This window comes from Lycorma delicatula, chromosome 11 (assembly GCF_047948215.1).
Source record: "Lycorma delicatula isolate Av1 chromosome 11, ASM4794821v1, whole genome shotgun sequence".
Taxonomy (NCBI): Eukaryota; Metazoa; Arthropoda; class Insecta; order Hemiptera; family Fulgoridae; genus Lycorma; species Lycorma delicatula.
Window position 1 is genome coordinate 39,940,702 of NC_134465.1, and position 18,891 is coordinate 39,959,592.

Consider the following 18,891-nt stretch of genomic DNA (forward strand, 5'->3'; position numbering starts at 1 on the left):
TGCCAGTCTAAAAATCTAAATAATGCGTTTATTTAAACAGTATTTTTCTAAACTTATTTTCCTTTTGAAAAATGTAAACATTAGTAGTGTTTAAATGGCGTAGGGCCGCCTTGCCTATGAAGGAATTCAAATATTTTTATATCCCAACTGTTGTTTTTAAATGTATTTTACTCTAAAAGAAGTGTAACAGTGTTGTATAACAGGTTCTAGGCCCCTGTATTTAAAAAATGAAATATTAGCTTAATTCAGTTCTTTTTTCAATGTGTCCTACTTCTTCGGGTAGGTAAAACCTTATATAGCACAAGTTAGGAAACTATAAAAACTTAGAAACATAAAAAGTAAACAATGTTTGATGCCTTCTCACAGGATGTTGTTTTTTTAATGACAGTGACCGGCCACACATGGGACCTCCTGATATGTTATCTGCTTATAGAAGTGTGATCCATGGACTACTCAACACACCCACATCATCGTACAGGACTCAGCCTTACAGAATACCTAGCTTACACAAATAGAAATAACAGTATCAAACAGTACATAAAGATCTAACAAAGAATATTAATGTAGAAATATAATATATACAGTAGAATGTTTTAGTCCATTTATTATTTAGCCATGTTTGAGTACAGTTATAGGAATAGGTTTTTTTTATCAATTCTATGTTTTTAAATATAAGATAAGACTAATGATATTGTAAACAACAAAAGTACTATGATGAAGTGAATATCTTCTGTTGACAAAGCCATGTACCATCTGGGTATCTGAGTATAAGCCATGTATCTTCTGGGTTGAAAATAAATAATTCATAATGTTATATTTATTTTATTTCTAGGTGTATCATGGGTAATGGAACGCGGTGAAATGGTTGTGCCATGTTCACGTGTTGGTATTATTAATAATGGTTTATCATTATTGTCTGGTGCGACTACAATTGCTTCATTTAGTTTTAATTTTGCTGCAGGCCTCGGATCTTTGTTAACGTCAAATTCAAGAGAATCATTCTATAAACAGGTAACTAAATCTGACATAATATAGGGTAAATATAGTAAATATGTGATTATGTGGTATTCATGTGCTTAAATAATTAGTCCAATTTTCCAATTGCTAGTGATGAATCTGAAGAAAGCTTAACGATTCATAATTAAATATTGAAATTAATAGTTTTAAATTGTTGAAAAATTATCCAGTTTGTGCTATTTCATTCTCCAAGATTTATATAAGATATCTTAAAAAAATTTCATAGTATTTTAAATTTAAATATATAAAAAATATAAATTTTTATTTTCTAAATGTTTGTGAGTAAAATAAATATTAAAAGCTATAAACAGTTAAAGTATATTGTTTAAATACTGACAATCATATCCCCAAGGATAAAGTTTTAGTTTGTATGAGAGATCCAAAAGTTAGACACATCTAGGAACACATCAGGAAAGGTCTACAAAATTAAAGTGTCTATAAATAGTAGTATAGTTAAAAAAATTCTATCGGGTACTGCAAGATAGCACCATAGGTTTTAAGAGCAACAAACCTAGACGCCATTGTGATGTGTATTGATCACATGATGCTTGTAGTAGTAGTGTTTTGTTTATTGCATGGAAACATGTCATTTTCCCAAGAGCAACGAGTTTTCATTGTTGAACATTATTTTTCCAGTCTTTCTTATGCATGTGTTGTAGTGGAATTTCATGGGAAATATCCAGATGTTGTGTTGCCTAACAATTCGACCATAACGAGATTAATCACCTGTTTTAGAGAATGCGAATCAGTTGCAGACAAGAAGAGGACCAGGAGACCAGCCATTTTGACTGATGCTAAACCGGCCGACGTTAAGAATGTGATGATGCAGCGTTCATTTTCAAAAAGCTTGAGGAGACTCAGCACACTCTCAGATTTCATATGGAAGTACTCAGAGAGCAATGAAGTGGTTATACTTTCGTGCATATCATGTTCACAGTGTTCAGGAATAGAAGGAGCCAGGTAAAGAAAAGCGCATAGTGTACATGGTTTCGGTCATTTGTTGACAGTTATGGAATTGAAGAGCTTGACTGTGTTTTCTTCACTGATGTGTGGTTTCACCTTAATGGCTACATTAAAAGTCAAGACTCTAGAATTTAATAGACTAAAAATCCACATGTGTTACATGAAAACTCCTTTACACTCACAGAAAATGAAAGTTTGATGTGCCATATCACGTCTTTGAATAGTGGGCGCCACTTTCTTTGAAACTTCAGCGAACAGTGTTGTGTGCTGAGAAATCATTACACAGTTCATTGCACATCTTGAAGATGATGAACATGACTGTTGGTTCCAGCAGGACAGTGCCACATGTCACACATCTAATGAAATCATGCATTTCTTGTGCAAGTTTTTTGACGAGTGTATCATCTCTAAAGGATTATGGCCCCTGCATTCACCCTATTTGACATCCCCAGATTTCTTCCTGTGGGGTTATCTTAAAGGTAAAGTCTATAAAAATAGGTCACACACGCTGGAGGAACTAAAGATGAACATAATAGAGATTAACGATATCAGTATACACGTGCTCCACAAAGTGGCCTCAAACTTGGTAAAAAGGGTTTGTACATGCATTACTGAACAAGGTAGCCATTTTGAGGATAATTTGTGAAGATAAATAAATTTAAAAATATTATTACTTTTAAATAATATGTCTTACTTTTAATAATATCTGTGTGAGTTTTGGATCTCTGTATAATAAGTAACACAAGGGCTTTTATTCAACATGAATTTTATTATTATATAAAGATAGTGTTGTATAAATACATATTTTATGTAAAACATTTACCACCTTTCATATGCTATGTGTTTAAATACTAAAAATCTTTGTCAATTGAGTTCACACCAGATGACCAAAGTATATATCTTATTATTATCTACCTTGAAGCAAATTTCTTGTACCATATTCGTTTCTATTGTCTTTATTTCCAGATAAATTTTTAAGATCCTATTACCTCTCTCATTTTCTTTCAGGTGGTTATTATTTTTAATCTTTTCCAGTTTCTCTTTTTTCACCTTCTAACATTGTTTTAATCAATCCTTCTCCTCTCATGGCATGTGTAGCCAGTTAGTTTTCCTATTTTGAATTGTTCTGATTAAGCCTCTAGTCTTAACTAACTCTCTCATTTCTTCACTTTTCACTTTGTCCATTGACTTTCTCCAGTCTCCTCTGTGGCCACATTATTTCAAATGCCTTCACTCTTTCTTTATCTTATTCTCTTATGCTCTAAGTTTCGTTTCTGTTCAGAAGTTCATCCAAACATAACACTTCTCAAGATTCTTTTTCAATTCGTAATGGCATCTTACTGTATAATTACTGTGTTTTTCCATTAAATGTTTCTAAGCCACTACTATTCTTGCTTTTATTTTTTTTTCACTTTTGTAATATTTGTTTATGTGGTATCTCACTTGTTCATTTCTTCATTATTTTGTGCACTATATTGTTTTTTTTAACATTTATTTTCATTCATAATTTTATATTTTTGTAATTTTTAAATCATCTGTTAAATATTTTTTGGCATCATCTAGAAAAACCATGTCATATGTGGATTTTATTCTTTTTATTTCTACACTGATCCATTTATATCAGCCATTTAATCATTTTCAGTCACTCTTCTGGTAGGATACATTACCAGTTGTCACTACAGAATTTGATGGAACATAAGGTATTAATTATGTTTGAAAATATTCCTGAAGTTATCACTGTTCACATGAATTATTTGTCTGTGGTACTTGCTGTGAACTGTGTTCACTTTCTTATCAATAAAGCATCAGAAATGTAGATGTTACCTCCTACATGAATAATAGATGTTTTTTTTCTGTTGGCTTTTTTAAAATTTTCATTAAAATGTGTCCTGTACATCTATCATTTTTGCATTATGTGAGAAGAAAAGTCATGTAGTTCATCTAAATAAATAATAGTTCTCTTTAAAATTTTGTACAATGAATAAAAGTTTTCAAATTATTTATTTATTACTTTTTTTAGTCTTTTAAGATAATATAAGGTTCGGTCAAATAGAACAGATTTTCGTTTTTATGGCTTGCATATGAACATCAGTAGGCTGGCTGGCATAAAGGGATATTGATGGAGAGTGGCAGGAAGAGAAGGATTCTCCAGCCACCTCAGTGCTTTCATCTCTCTAACCAATAGCATCATTTCAGAGCAAGATGTTTCATTGTCAGTTGTACTACACATGATTGAGAAATATTTCATGAATGAGGACATCAAACCTTCTAACCTTCCAACATTTTGAAGAGACTTTGTGCACAGTTTGGGGATATGATATCACATACCCAAGTCCAAAATGGGCCAGTATGTTTTAAGGAGGGCATGAAGCTGTAAAAAATGAAAGTCATAATTCGCGTTCAAGGACGAGTATGACGGATGACAATATTTGATTGATCTGTGACCACATTGAAGATGATCGGCACCTTGCAGTTGATGAATTGCTTTGGAAGTGGATATTCTGAAGTTTCCATTTCATTATAACAAAGCACCTTGGGTTCTGCTAAGTCTGTGTGAGATAGGTTTCAAGACTTTGGATACAAAATAACAAAACAGCCTGGCAGGAAATTTGCCAAAGGCTCATAAATCAATTTCGAGAAGGAAAAATTTTTTCCTCGAATAGTCTCTTGATGAGAAATGGATCCATCCATTACTATGCTCCCAAATTTAAATGGTGTAAGAGTGGAGAACCTTGTTCTTAAAAATGTGAAAAAGCTTCTGTCAGCTGCAAAAACATGCTTGCAATTCCCTTTTGGGACTGGAAAGGCATGCGTCCTGAAGGGCAGCCATAACAGAAGCGGATGAAGAGCTTCTACATAACCCTTCCTCTAAAACTTACAATAAAAATTAACACAAATCAGCAATTGCGACTCCTCCGGAAAAGGGGACGCATTGCTCCCTCCATATAGTTAGTGCCCCATTGTGGCGTATTCCTGCTAGCCTATAAGCGTTAGCACCGAAAGGACTTCAGTGGACGGTCTGAAGGGGAATTACGTCAGGAGTTCAGGTTTCATAAGCCTAGCGTTCTGCAGTCGGCCCATAAAATGGGTTCGATAATGCTGGTTCAACAACGGATTGGAATGCAATTAAATCCGTCCTTAAAATACTAAATAATAATAAACAAAACTTGAAAAATTAGACCCGCCATTTAAAATAAACCTTTTAAAAAACACGCCCGATTAGAATCATCCAGCAGCAAGGGACTCTGTCCAGGTTCTGCGATTTGTAGGGAGAAATAAACTCCCGCCAACTTTGCATTCCATTCCGGAAAGGCATATTGTTCATTGATTTTCTTCATGACAGTTCCACAGTGAATGCTGCCTAACACTGTCAGCTCTTTCGATAAATAAAACTGCCTACAACAATAAATGATGCTGTCACCTAATGAGAGAGGCAACCTTCCTTTATGACAATGCCAGATCTTGCACAGCTGTTAGCATTCAGGATAAATCGTACACAAGTTACTGAGTCACCTTAGAATAATCCCCGTACAGTCAAGATTTATCCCCCTTAAATTTTTTTTGTTTGGGCCATTGAACGAGGTAGCACTGGGTAGACTTCTATTCCAGACCGACAGTGAAGTAGAGGAGCTCATGGACAATTACCTCATGATACGTTCTCAAACTTTTTTTGAAGACTGGATTCATAAACTTTCCACATTTTAGAAAAAATGTGGAAAGTTTACACACTAAGCAGTAGAAAAGCAGAAAATACGTGTTTTGTATTTTCATTCTGTACTAATAAATGTTAAAAACAAAATTTCGGTTTATAGTTGACTGATCTAGTGATTTGGTCTTCAAATTAGGTACATTACCAAAGTAATTGATACAATCTGTCAATTTTTATGAGATAAAATTTATAATCAGAAATGAATTAGCAATATTCATTATATATGACTTCTAACCTTATATTTATCAAAATCATTTTAATAGTTATTTTTATCATTTTTATTTTAACATTTAGAATTATGAATCGCTGATAACATGTTAATATTTTATTTTTGTTTGCATATATTTAGTACAGTTATCAGTGAAGTACTACAAGCACTAACTGCTTTCTGTAATTATTTATTCACAGAAGTCATTTCTAAATGACTCATTCAATGTGAACTCAATAACTCTCCATATGGTTTTGCCAGCTCGATTGTGAAGCTTTTTCCCTTTCCATAACATAGACTTGAAATTTTCCACAATAAAAAATGTTTAAATATATAGTCCACTATGAAATGAACTGTTTTTAAACACTTTGAAGTGGATGTTATAATAATATCTTGGTTAACATCACAACAACCTTTTCTGTTAATCGGATTTTCTGGTTCTGGAAAAAGGTGTTTCTAATTTTTATGTTAGATGTGTATTATTTTTATAGTTTTTTAATATTATTAATTTATCTATATGAGGTATAACAATTTTAATTCTAGTTTTGGTCATGTATTGTAACTAATGTGTGATTTGGTTGGAGTAATGTGTATAATGTTTGTATATGTTTTTAATTAATTTTAACAAATTTATGTTTTTAGTCGACCTTGAAGTGGACTATTTTTATTTTTTAAAAAAGATATAATTATTGAAAAGATGGAAGATTTAAAAATAAAAATAAAAAAACTACTAGTTAGTGTAGAATTAATTGTAAAATTAAACCGAAAAGCTGCTCTTTTAATATAGTATAGTACACTGCAGAAGAGGCTAAAAAGAATTCTTTATATTTTTGATCAGTTGCAAATTTATTATTTTAGTTTTGTAAAATTCATGAGATTTTGTGAAATTGGTAATAAATGAAGCCAAAAAAATTCAAAGTCATCATGTAGTGAATTAAGTAGTTGTATTTACAATTATTTTAATCTTTAAACTTTTGTTTTGTTTTCTTTGTATTTATTATATATGAAATTGCATATCAGAATTTATTTTTGGCATGAATGTGTTGAGATAAAAGAAAAAGGAAAAGTTCAGTTAGGTAAGGTATATAAGAAGCAGCACTTCATGCAATTTTTTTAAAAATTTGTATACTTTTGCGACAAAGGTTTCATTGTGGGAATGCAAGTATTATTTCTAGATTCCCCTTTTATTTGTTGTTTCTGTTATCATTATTACTTATGAAGAATTGCTTTGTAAAATTTTTACATCGTCTGTACAAAATTAAAGTAATTGATTCAATCATTTTTAAGACACGTTAATATAGAAATAAAATTTTCATCTAGTAGTCAAATTCAATTCAATATTAGTAAGCTTGTGATAAATATAAATATGTATTGAAAAAATAAAATATGATAAATGTAATCAAAGGTTAAAAAAATAACTTAAAAATCTGCAATAATTAATTCTCTTTTGCAGTTATTCGAATGGACTGGTGAATTATTGCCAGATGGTATTGGCCAACAATTACAATGGAGTCAGTATGATGATAGACGTGATCGCATTGAAGATTTTATCTTCGATAAAGATTATAATACGTGTAATAAAGATAATTTCAATTCGTATACTTTAGTAGTTACAGGAAGAATAAAAGCGGCCTCTACTACGTTAATATCTTGGTTAACATCACATCAACCTTTTGTGTTGATCGGACCTTCTGGTTCTGGAAAAAGGTATTTCTAATTTTTATGTTAGATATGTTTAATTTTTATAGCCTTTAATATTATTAATTTATCTATATGAGGTGTAACAATTTTAATTCCTGTTTTGGCCTTGTAGTGTAACTAATTTGCGATTCAGTTGGAGTAATCTGTGATGTTTGTTATGTTTTTAACTAATTTATGTGTCAATCTCAAATTGGTAGAGGCATTTAAGATCTTTGTGTAAAAATGAGAGATCAGAATTTATAGCATTAGTAAACATCAAATTTTATGTGAAAATCTGCAAAATTGTTATTGAAACATTGTAGTTGTTGAATGCAGAATAGGTGTTGTAAAAATGACAAGTATTTTTTTTCAAAGATGTGAGCAACAATCTCAGAAGTGAAGTGCCAAAAGAAAATAATATCATTATTTGTGTGGGTGTGGGCATGTATTATTATTATTATAATTCATTTTCGCCCTTAAGGAGAGTGTGTTTGAACTTGAATGCTTCATGATTACGCAATCCTAAGTTGTTTTCTCCTTCTTTTTCTGTTCCTAAAATTTCTTCATTCTTTAACTGTGTGTTCGTTGTCTCCTTTGTTCTGTCCATTTTGCTCCCATTTTCTTCTTTTCTTTCACTTCAAATTTCATGTTCATAATTTTGTTTCTAAGTTTTCTTCTTTTTCCCATCATTTCCCTGTTGATCCCTGCTTGTCTTAGATTCTGTTCTATTTTGTGATGCTGAACAATTTCCTGATCAAGCCATTTACTACATTAAAGATCCTCTTTATGAGTCTGTTGTTGTTCATTCGCTGTATGCACTATGAGTCTGTTGTTCATTTGCTGTATGTGCTCATAGAATGTAAGTCTGTGTTTTCTGATCGTGTCTGTGAGTGTGTCAGTTTGTTAATATAATTCCCTTGTTGTTCTCCATCCATATGCCATATCTACATACTGCTCCAATTTTTCTAAGTATCTTTTATGTTTCTGTGATGCCTGATGCTCCAATCGTGATTTCTGATGTGTACAGCACCTCCGGTAGCACAACTGTCCTGTAGTGTCACCTGACTCAAATACTTTGCTTGAAATATAGTGTGACCATGTGAGTCTGTATGTTTTCTGACATCTGATGATTGTTTTGGTGTCATGTCTCTTCCCAGATGGTATCCCCGTGACATGTTTTTCCCACTATTTGATAATTGTCCAAGACCACGTTGAATAACAGTGGTGAGAGCTTGTTGCCTTGTCTAACTCTGTTTATATCTCGAATGGTGTTGAAGTTTTTCCCGCGAATTTTCTCTTGGTGGTGCCCATGAGTGAGTGTCTATTGTATGAGTGCCATTTTCTTTCCATCTACACTGTATTCTTCTAAAGTATGAAAGAGAATCTGCCTGTCTATGGACTCATATGCTTTCCTAAACTCGACAAAAGTAGCCACACTTTTGGATGCATGATCATTCTTCTCTCTCACTCTCTCTCTCTCTCACACACACTCTATATATATGTATATATTTCACCTCCATATATTGTAAGAGAGAGAAGAAATAAAAATATCTTTATTGGAGTTCTTTCTTTATCTACTCAGTTGAAAGTACTTCAAAATTGAAAAGCTGTTTTTTTTAATCCTGTGTTTGTTATTACTGATGTAAATTAATAAAAAAAAAAGAAAAATGTTTACTCTGTTCTCTTTATTGAGAGTTAAATTCTACTTCTAATCATTTATAGTATATATATTATTATGTGATCCAAGTCATACAACCCAGATGTTAAGTAATATTTATCTGGAGATTTATTTGTTTAATCATTGAAGGTTCTGAGTAATTAATATTTATAAGTAAATATTAAAAATGCTGCTTATGATTAAGTGTCTACATTAACCACATCATTTGTTGTTTGAATCTCTTTAGTGATATTTGTAAGTAAAAATCTGAATGTTACTGTTCAGTTCATTAAGTTTATTTGGATTACTTTAATAAAAAAAATGTACTTTTAAGGATAATATGAGAAAGTAGCTCCTTGATAAAGTCAGAAAAAGTAGAATTGCAGTTAACTATCCAAGATAAACTAAGGTTCTCAACCTTGGTTTTCATTAAATGAATGATTTTTCAAGGTATAAGGGACAAGATCATGAAAAGCCAAGAGATTGTGCTTATATTATGTTGTAGAGAACACTCTTAGGTTCCCTTAACTCTGCTGCAGATACACACTATGTTTCTGTCAAGATAGATTTATAATTCTTTTGTTGGCAGTTGTTTGAAGTCGATCAAGTGTTCAAGATTTGTGAAAAATGGTCTAAAGAGAATTTTTTGTGATCAAAAATTACTTTTAAAAAAAGGCAAAATACACAGGAAACTAAAACAAAATCATATAAATATTATGGTGATTTGATTCATTTGATTAGGACAGTTGTTGGTTATTTTGGAGCAGTCATATGAGCACAAATGATGCTAAATGTTCTGATGGCCTGATTGAAAAATGATGTGGATTACTTTGTCAATTCCATTTTCTCTATAGGGATGCCATTTTGATACCAGACATATTAGTTTTATCCTACAATGGGTTCTACAGAATGAATTCAGTAAGATATGAAACACTATTAAGAATTATTACTATTATTGGAAAATAAGTGGTGATAGATTTTGTTCATTGCATCCTTTTTGATTGAGATCTAATATATAATTGGTTTTTAAAAAGCATTAGCTCAACACAAATATGTTTAGGCATATAGTTGTACGTAGAAAAAAATGTGTTTAATTGAAATATAAAAGAAACTTCATGCAGTAGGAAAATGATTGAATGAAAGTTTAAGCTTGACAGAATGTGTTTAGATTTCATTTTTTGTGTAGGGTTGAAGTTGGAATTGTCCGTAGAATTTCATGTGAATTAATAAAAATGTCTTATATTGAAATAAAAAAGAAACTTTATGTAGTAGGCAAATTATAGAATGAAAGTTTAATCCATAAAGTAGTGCGGACCACTGTAGTCATACTTGCCCTAAATAATCTTTTTTGTAAAAAAATAATGATCACTAATTTTGAAAATAAATTCAGAGACAAATTTCTGTTTTGAAAAAGCATTGTTGTATGCATGAATCGCGTTCAATTTAAATAAATCGTGAAAAATACTTGATGGGATATGCGTATAAAATTTTGAGACTCAAAATTGTTCTAACTACTACATCAGTTTCATTGAAATTTTTATATGCATGTTAAAATTTAATGAAAATTTGTTAATCATTCCTGACCAATCAGGATCATTTGAATCTCGGTCAGACCTCTTCTGAAGGCTGAATATTATTTTTAGACTAGTTACTGTGGGACATTGGTGCGCTCCAATAAAAAAACAAGAATGCTAATCAAAAAACTGCTTTGCGCATAAGATTATTTTTTTCAGGATTCTTAAATAAAATTCATGCATCCTAAATCATTCTTATTTATATAATAAAATGGATGTGAAGGTACAGAAGGTGTCAAAAAGCCATATTTTAAAGATAATAGCGGTAGTGTCGCCGCCTTTCTATTATGTCATACTTGCCAGAGGGAGTACTAGCGATACCCCTTGATGTAATGTAGCAACATATACATGATTTGTTTCACAATGTTCAATTAAATATTTGGCGTGTTCAGAAATTTGTTTCGACCATTGCTATTTGAGGTCAGAAACTTATTTTTTTTTAGTTTTTCATATTTACTGAAAAAAAATATGCAAATCAAATAAGTTACTTGATTATTCTGAAGAGTATTCAGAAGTAACTGAATACTGTAAATAGCTTTCCTAACTGTGTAAAGATGATAACAACCAGCAACATTGACCAAGGAAGGAGGACTGGAAAGTGGATAAGAAAAGATCATCTGGAAACAATTTTATTTAGAAAATAATTTTTTTTTTTAAGTTTACCAATATTTCATTATGTTGATAAACAAATAAAATAATCACGGTAGAAAGATTTGAAGTCTGTTTTGTCATAATTATATTTACCCTGAGCTTGATAAATTGGAGAGTTCATTAGCTCCTGCACAACCTTTGGTGTATTTTCTTTTCCCTGAATGAAATTTTAATTAAATGATAAATTTAATACATATTACTAAGCGGTTTAAATGTTATAATTTTCATTTTACAATTTTCTTTTATCAGCATACTTTTGGAACATTGTTTGAAATTATTACAATCTCAGTCACATGCACATTTACATCTGCAAGTGGCGACAATATATTGCAGTGCTCATGTTACCCCGCAACATGTTCTACAGAAATTATCTCAGGTAGAAATTAACTTGACTACTGCACAATAAAAAGCACATATTATGTAGATTTATTTTTTATACCATATCGTGTATTTGTTGTCTGTCACAGTCATACAGTTTTCAGTTGTAAGTTTCATTTTATTTGTGAGATATTCATTACAAATATTTTTGTATTTCAATTTTTAATAAATTTTTAACCTTTTTATTAGCATTTAAAATAATTTTAGTGTAGTTATTTTTAATATTTTTATTGCTATAATTTATCTTTTGTTTATGGGGAAAGAAATTGTAATTAAAATTTTTTAAGTGTTTTTTATTTTGTGGATTTATAACATTTCCTACCTATCTAAAACATTTTCTACTACAGTTGTGCTATAAAGAAAACTTTGATTTATTAAAACTATGTATAATATGCAATCAAGATACTAAAATTCTTCACTTATTTTTGATAGCATAATTTTAATTCATCGAGTCCCTTTTAAGTCTATACTTCTTAAAATACTATAATCTAATACTCTTTAGTAGTCAAATGTAGCACTCGGGAATTTACAAAAATATTAATAGATATAATCATTCAAAATGTATGTAAATGGTACATTTATATAAACTATATTTGCTGATAGAAATATTAATAATGATTTTTTTTTTACTGCAATTTTACTCTCATATTACTGAAAGAACTAATAACTAGCAAACTGTTACTGTTAAAACCATACTCAATGACTTCTTTTTCTTAGTTTGTTGAAAATCAGATAATTAAGTAATACCATCATTAGTAAATAGATTTTATAGAAGAATCAACATATAGAACTCAATTATTATTATTAATCAAAATTACTTACTACTGATAATTAAACAATTATTTAACTATATCAGGTCAGCCAAACATAAACCAGACTTTTTAACAGTTATTAGTAGAGAATAAAAATAAAAAAACATACTAATTCCTTCTCTACACACTCTCCCTGAAGTTCTATACATTTTTCTCAACATGTGGGGAGCTTGTGAATCCCTTCTTCATAGAATATTTGAGAATGTATCACAAAGCCAATTACGCACACACACTACTTCACTTTGGTTTTTCAGTAAATTTTGTATAAACAGCTGTGTGTGAGGCTTGGCATTGTCATGAAGGAGAATCACATCTTTAATTGGCTGACACATCTTTTGTTTCTGTAGTTGCAGTATAGTACACAGCATTCACAGAACTTTTTCATGGAAAAAATGCAGGACAAGGCTCTTAACTGCATATCCACTGATTTTAAATCGTGCAGTGATGGAACCGTACCTCATTTCACATGTGACTATTTGATGCAAAAAGTTATTTCTATTTTATCAAAATCTATTCAGGAGCCTTTGGCAAATCTTCATCCAGTTTCTCATTTTGGGTCAAAATTCTTGGAACCCGCCTTGCTCAGACTTGCAGAACCTGAGGTGCTTTGTGACAATGAAATGAGTACTTCCATGACTAATTTCAATTTTTAATACGATATTATCAACATTCAGAAGTATCTGCTTCATCGAGTGTCTTCATGAGGTCAAGGATTGATATTATCATCTGTTACACTCGTCCTTGAAATCTATTATTACTCTAATTTTCTACAGCTTAATTCCCTAAAAAGATTTGCAGGCCTGGTCATAGACTTAGGTATGTGATATATTCCCAAATTGCATAAGCATTTTAGGCAAAGTTTTGGGGGGTTTTGGAGAGAAACCTCAGGATAATAAGTTGCAGTACCGATGGTGGAACTTATTACTCTGTCATGATTCCAATCAAAGAGATGTGAATGCGTGAAGTGACCGGAGCATTTATTCCTTTACCACATCGATTGGATTGACTCTGAGAAATCAATATTCCTCTACTCCGGCTCATTCATATTTGTACACAAGCCAAGAAGATAAAAGTACAATTTATATTTGACTGGTGTAGTTTAAATACATTTTAATTAAGCTATTAGACTCAAAATAAAAAACTATGAAAGTGTATGGATATGTAGACTAAACAATACTGAATAATTATTGAGTAATAAAGGATTAAAATGACTACATTTATCCTATCCAGAAAGAAAAACAAACGCCTATGAACCAGGATGACAACAATCAGCTGATGCCTTTCAGTGAAGAAGATACAGCTTTGTGGTCCAAATCTACAAACATTTTAAGGGTTTTCTTTGCCCAATTATGCTAAATAATATTCATTGTAATGTCTTTTTGAAAGTAATAAGCAAACACTTATCGACTTAAAAGATTTAATCTCATTAATGTTATCTAATATATCTTCAAATCCTGGACAACCCTGAAGAGATATAATAATTTAATTTAAATTAGTGTTGGATTCCTTTCACCTCAGAATTAAATTAATTAATGATCTATTAACAGTATGCTGAATAAATATTGTTGTTGAGTTGAAGTACATTTTTAAAAAAAAAATTTTTTTAAACTAACAACTTTTTATTTGATGTTGTCATTTATGAGAGTTTGCAGTGAAATACATATATATAAAAGAATTTGATGACAAACTTAATCAGATTTATATTTAACGAGCAATATATATTATTAGTTTAAATATTATTGAGGAAGAATGGAAGAATGATTAAAACCACTTTGTCATAAGTAAAAAAAAAATTGTTAAATATAATTGGCTTAATTTGATTTGCTATTAAATTAAAGTGGTACTATTTTATAAAGTAAATTTTTTTTAACTTTTTCTATTCCTAATGTGTGCATTACAATCTGTTTAATAAGCAACCCCCCTCCTGGCCTCAAGAGATAAGGATGATATGTATGGTATTTAAATAAGTTGTAGTCTTGTACAGACAGGCTGACCATTCCTTGAGACGTGTGATTAATTTAACACAACCGCTAAAGTACACCCATATCACTTGGCAAAGAAAAGTGTTTTTCAATTCACCCAGTATGTATCTTCAATTGATCTCAGGAACTGCATGATTTATTTCATGAATACATGAATCTTTCACTGATTAATTCTAGATAAATTAATATCACAATTTATCATATTTGAATAGCTATCCAGATTTCTCTTGCCTAAATATTAAGTTTATTCTTTTTTTTTAGTTTTTTATTAAATACATATAACTTTTTTTTTTTTATATTCTTACAGTTGTGTATGGTTGTATCGAGTAGTACTGGTAGAGTTTATAAACCAAAAAATGGACAGCGTTTAATATTACATTTAAAAGATATTAATTTGATTAGACCAGATAAATGGGGTACATCTATGTTGGTCACATTCATTCAACAGGTAATTTTTTATACTAACAGTAACTTTTAGCATGTTTTAGTAATTTATAAAGATCATCTGAATAACATATATATATATATATATATATATAAGATTTAATGTAAAATAACAATAAGATTGTCTAAAAATTCCATATATAAAATAATAATAACAAATTAATAAATGAACAAGTTAAGTTCAATGCTGTTATTTTATATAAGCAGATAATGAACAATAATAATTAAGTTGGCTAAACTGATTCCACAATTTACAGAGCTATAACAATTGAGAAACTATCGCAATATGAACTTAGTCACTTAGACTAACTTTAACTTCTGACAAATAATAAAATTATGATCAATTGTTTTATATATAATTCAGTTATGGTAGTTGTATAATTTTAATCATAATTATATTTCTCTTGAAGATGGCAGAATAGCTGAAAGTGCTCAAGGAAATTAAACTGGAATTTGGTAAGCTAGCCAATGTTACAGTACTGTATGGACTTAAATTAAATTGGATTATGTACTGTCATTATTTTTATTTGAATAAGTACTGCCATCTACTGCAGCCCTTATAAGTGTTTCATCTTCATATTCTGTTTGTAAGATGATAAAGTTGAATTATATATAACATTTCTCCAAAATGTTATATATAATAAAATGATATATATATATATATAAACTATACTTATACATTTGTTGGGGTATTTGGCATCATTTTTATCAAAGATGGCTATGATTTTTTTTTTGTCTTCTTCAAGCTTTGATTTTTCATCACCAGTCTTTCATAGTACTGTTACCATACAAATGGTACAATCATAGTGGATCTTTGTGGTGCTGGGTTCTGCGTGTATAAAAAATAATCATGCTACACACTTTATAGTTTGCAGAAGCAACAGTAACTGGTTCCTTGTTACTTTTACTACTGATTTACTGGTACTAAAAGAGCAGTATACGCCCAAATAGATATAAAATAAAATTAAAGATATCTGGTGGTAACTATGTATTTGCCATTTTATTATAAGAACAATAGTGGGTGGTAGAGATAGTAGACAAAGTAGAATTCCATCTATTTCTAATGCAACAAATTGGCAGTTAAACTGATCCTAATCTTTTTAAAACATCACATGCTGATTCCTCCTCCTTGAAAAACTTTAACCATACTGACTAAAATTTCCTGTAAAAATATTCAAGGCCTCGTCCTCAACAGGATCGGTTTACAATTCAAGAGAACTAGGAAAATACAAAGGAGGTTTCAGATCTTGGAGGGGCTGTCCAGACCAGATCATGAGTCTCAAGCTAATAATGGATTACAACAGGAAAGAAAACAGAGACATTGTGATAACATTTGTAGATTTCAAGAAAACTTACGACTGCGTACACAGTGAATCCCTTCTTAAAATTCTAAGACACCTCGGACTACATACCAAATTAAGAAAAATGATAAAACTGACCCTCAAAAATAATAAGTCGAAGGTAAAATTCAGAGGCAAACTCTCAGAACCATTTGAGATCAAAACAGGACTCTGGACATCAAAAAAGAGGAGATCAAAACTTCACTGCTATTATTCAACTGTGCTCAAGAAATGGTAATGAAGAAACGGCTCAAAATGACGACAAAGCTACATCACAGACATTAGAACTTCAAAACATTATAAATAAAATTGACCTCAAAATATCATTCGAAAGACCGAAATTATGCCCCAAAAATCAATATGATTAAAAGAAGTAAACATAAATAGTAGTCCCATTTAAATACATTGGAGAAATAATTACAAATATCTAAACAAAAAAACCTCGATCCAATTAAAAAGAAACAAACTAGCCAAAGCTCAAAAATTAACTTGGTGCACTTACAATAAAAAATGGTTATCAATAAACACAAAAAGAAGACACTGCAATACAGTTATAAAACCATGAGCCACTTATGCAACAGAAACACTCTTCCACCTGAACAAACAATCAAAGACAAACAGACTCCAGAAAATTGAAAGATGAATCGGAAGAACCTGCATCAGTAAAAGGTATCAGAAAGACGGCAAAGTCATAAAAAGTATACCTGACAAAGTCATGTACAAAGAGTTAGAACTCATCGCTGGTACTTTGCATAAGAGGAGACTAGGATTCTTTTGACATATCATGAGAGAATGCAAGATTCAAGATTTCTGGAATGGCTAGTACAGTACATTTTCGACTCGAAATTCAGCACCAAGACAGGATGCAGATGGATCAGAGAAATAATAGAGAAGCTGAAGGAATTTTTTTTATTAAAATGTTCAGTCTCTTTGTTGTGTGAATGAATAACACCAGTCCAAATCCCCTGTTCTGTGTTAATTCAGGTTAAAATATCAAGGTATAATCCAGTTTGATTGAATTTGAATTTTACATATGAATTGAATTTTACCTATGTATGTAAGGTTATTGTAGTTCAAACTACTGCATATTTTCAGAAATTTTCTTGTAGATGTTGGTGAGACTAATTAACTCATGAACTATAATTAAACTTACATCTATTTAAGAGGCATTATAATCTCATTACTAGAGATTAAGATTAACAGCAATTTTATATGTTGAAGACCAATTGTTGATAGTCTTTTTTCTTTCAGCTATTGATGTACGGTGCATTTTATGATACTAATTTGGAATGGGTTGCATTAGAAAATGTTCAAATAATTACAAGTGTTTCTTCAGCTGACAGCATAAGTTCAAGATTTTTATCTCTTAACAGAATATATTATTTGAGGTTGGTAAATCAAAGTAGAATTCAGTTTGTTAATCTGTAGATATAAATATCTGTGCTTTTAAGTTTTTGTCGATTTTGATGTAAAGCTTCAAATTCATTGGGCCAATCTGGATTGATTCATTTACCTGTATAAAAATTGAACTTTGAGGAAATTGTATAAATAAATTTGTTAAGACTTCATTATCAGGAATTAGCTGTAAGGGTTAACCTGAAAATATGTCATATTTTATAGCATCATCTTTCATATTGTGTTATTTGAGCTGCTGATTATGTCTTTTTATGGTTCCTGAGAATAAAATTAAAAAAATAAAATGAATTTTTTAATTACAAATCGAATGAAGAAACATAAACTGAATGTGTCAATAGAAAAACTATTTCTGTATAATTTGAAAGTAAATTGTTAGTAATTTTTAGGCATGTTTTAAAGTATGATCACCTTTTTTTTCATTTTGTTCAACAAGATTGGATTTTTTGAGTTTTTTTATCAAATTGGTTAAACTTTCTCAACATAACAATGACTTAGTAGAAAATATCATTGTTTTTATCAAATATCATGATTTTCACAGCTAAATGTAATAAATATAATTTTCCATATGAACTCAGTCTTAATATAAAACTAAGAATTATTTTGGATGTATTATATTATTGTATTGTATTGTATTATATATATTATTGGAGGCAATATTATTTTTTTTTTTTGGATGACTTGTGATATTTTTTGTAGTTATTTCTTAATTTTTATAATTACAATTTTGTCTGTAAATTGCTAAGAATACACTTCATTTTTTTTGTTTTCTTTGTATTACATACAAAATTAGGTGGCAGCCCATTCATTATTATGTCGATTTATATATGTTTTTATGGGATCACAAACTGTGTAGCAAAATGTGTTTTATTAAAAATTACTTATACAATTTGGCAAAAATGTTTCAAAATTTACAAAAAGTAGTGGTAGGACAAAAGATTAATCTGCCCCCCTCCCCTTCGTTCAATGAAAATCTTTTCAATTTATTCTTTTGGGCATAGTTTAGTGTAAAACTGCAGAGGATAAATGTAAAGCTTGGAACTGCTTTCCTTCGAAGATTTTT

General features: G+C 30.3%; 1 protein-coding gene across 1 annotated transcript in view; it reads left to right on the forward strand.

Moving 5' to 3' along the window:
• btv (dynein cytoplasmic heavy chain beethoven) overlaps window positions 1-18,891 on the forward strand; it is a 220,129-nt gene that overhangs the window by 115,649 nt on the left and 85,589 nt on the right. Inside the window, exons 38-42 of the mRNA XM_075378958.1 lie at window positions 833-1,011; window positions 7,351-7,604; window positions 11,709-11,835; window positions 14,939-15,079; window positions 17,667-17,803. Of these exons, the coding sequence (XP_075235073.1) occupies window positions 833-1,011; window positions 7,351-7,604; window positions 11,709-11,835; window positions 14,939-15,079; window positions 17,667-17,803 (838 nt within the window). The remainder of the gene's footprint in view (window positions 1-832; window positions 1,012-7,350; window positions 7,605-11,708; window positions 11,836-14,938; window positions 15,080-17,666; window positions 17,804-18,891) is intronic.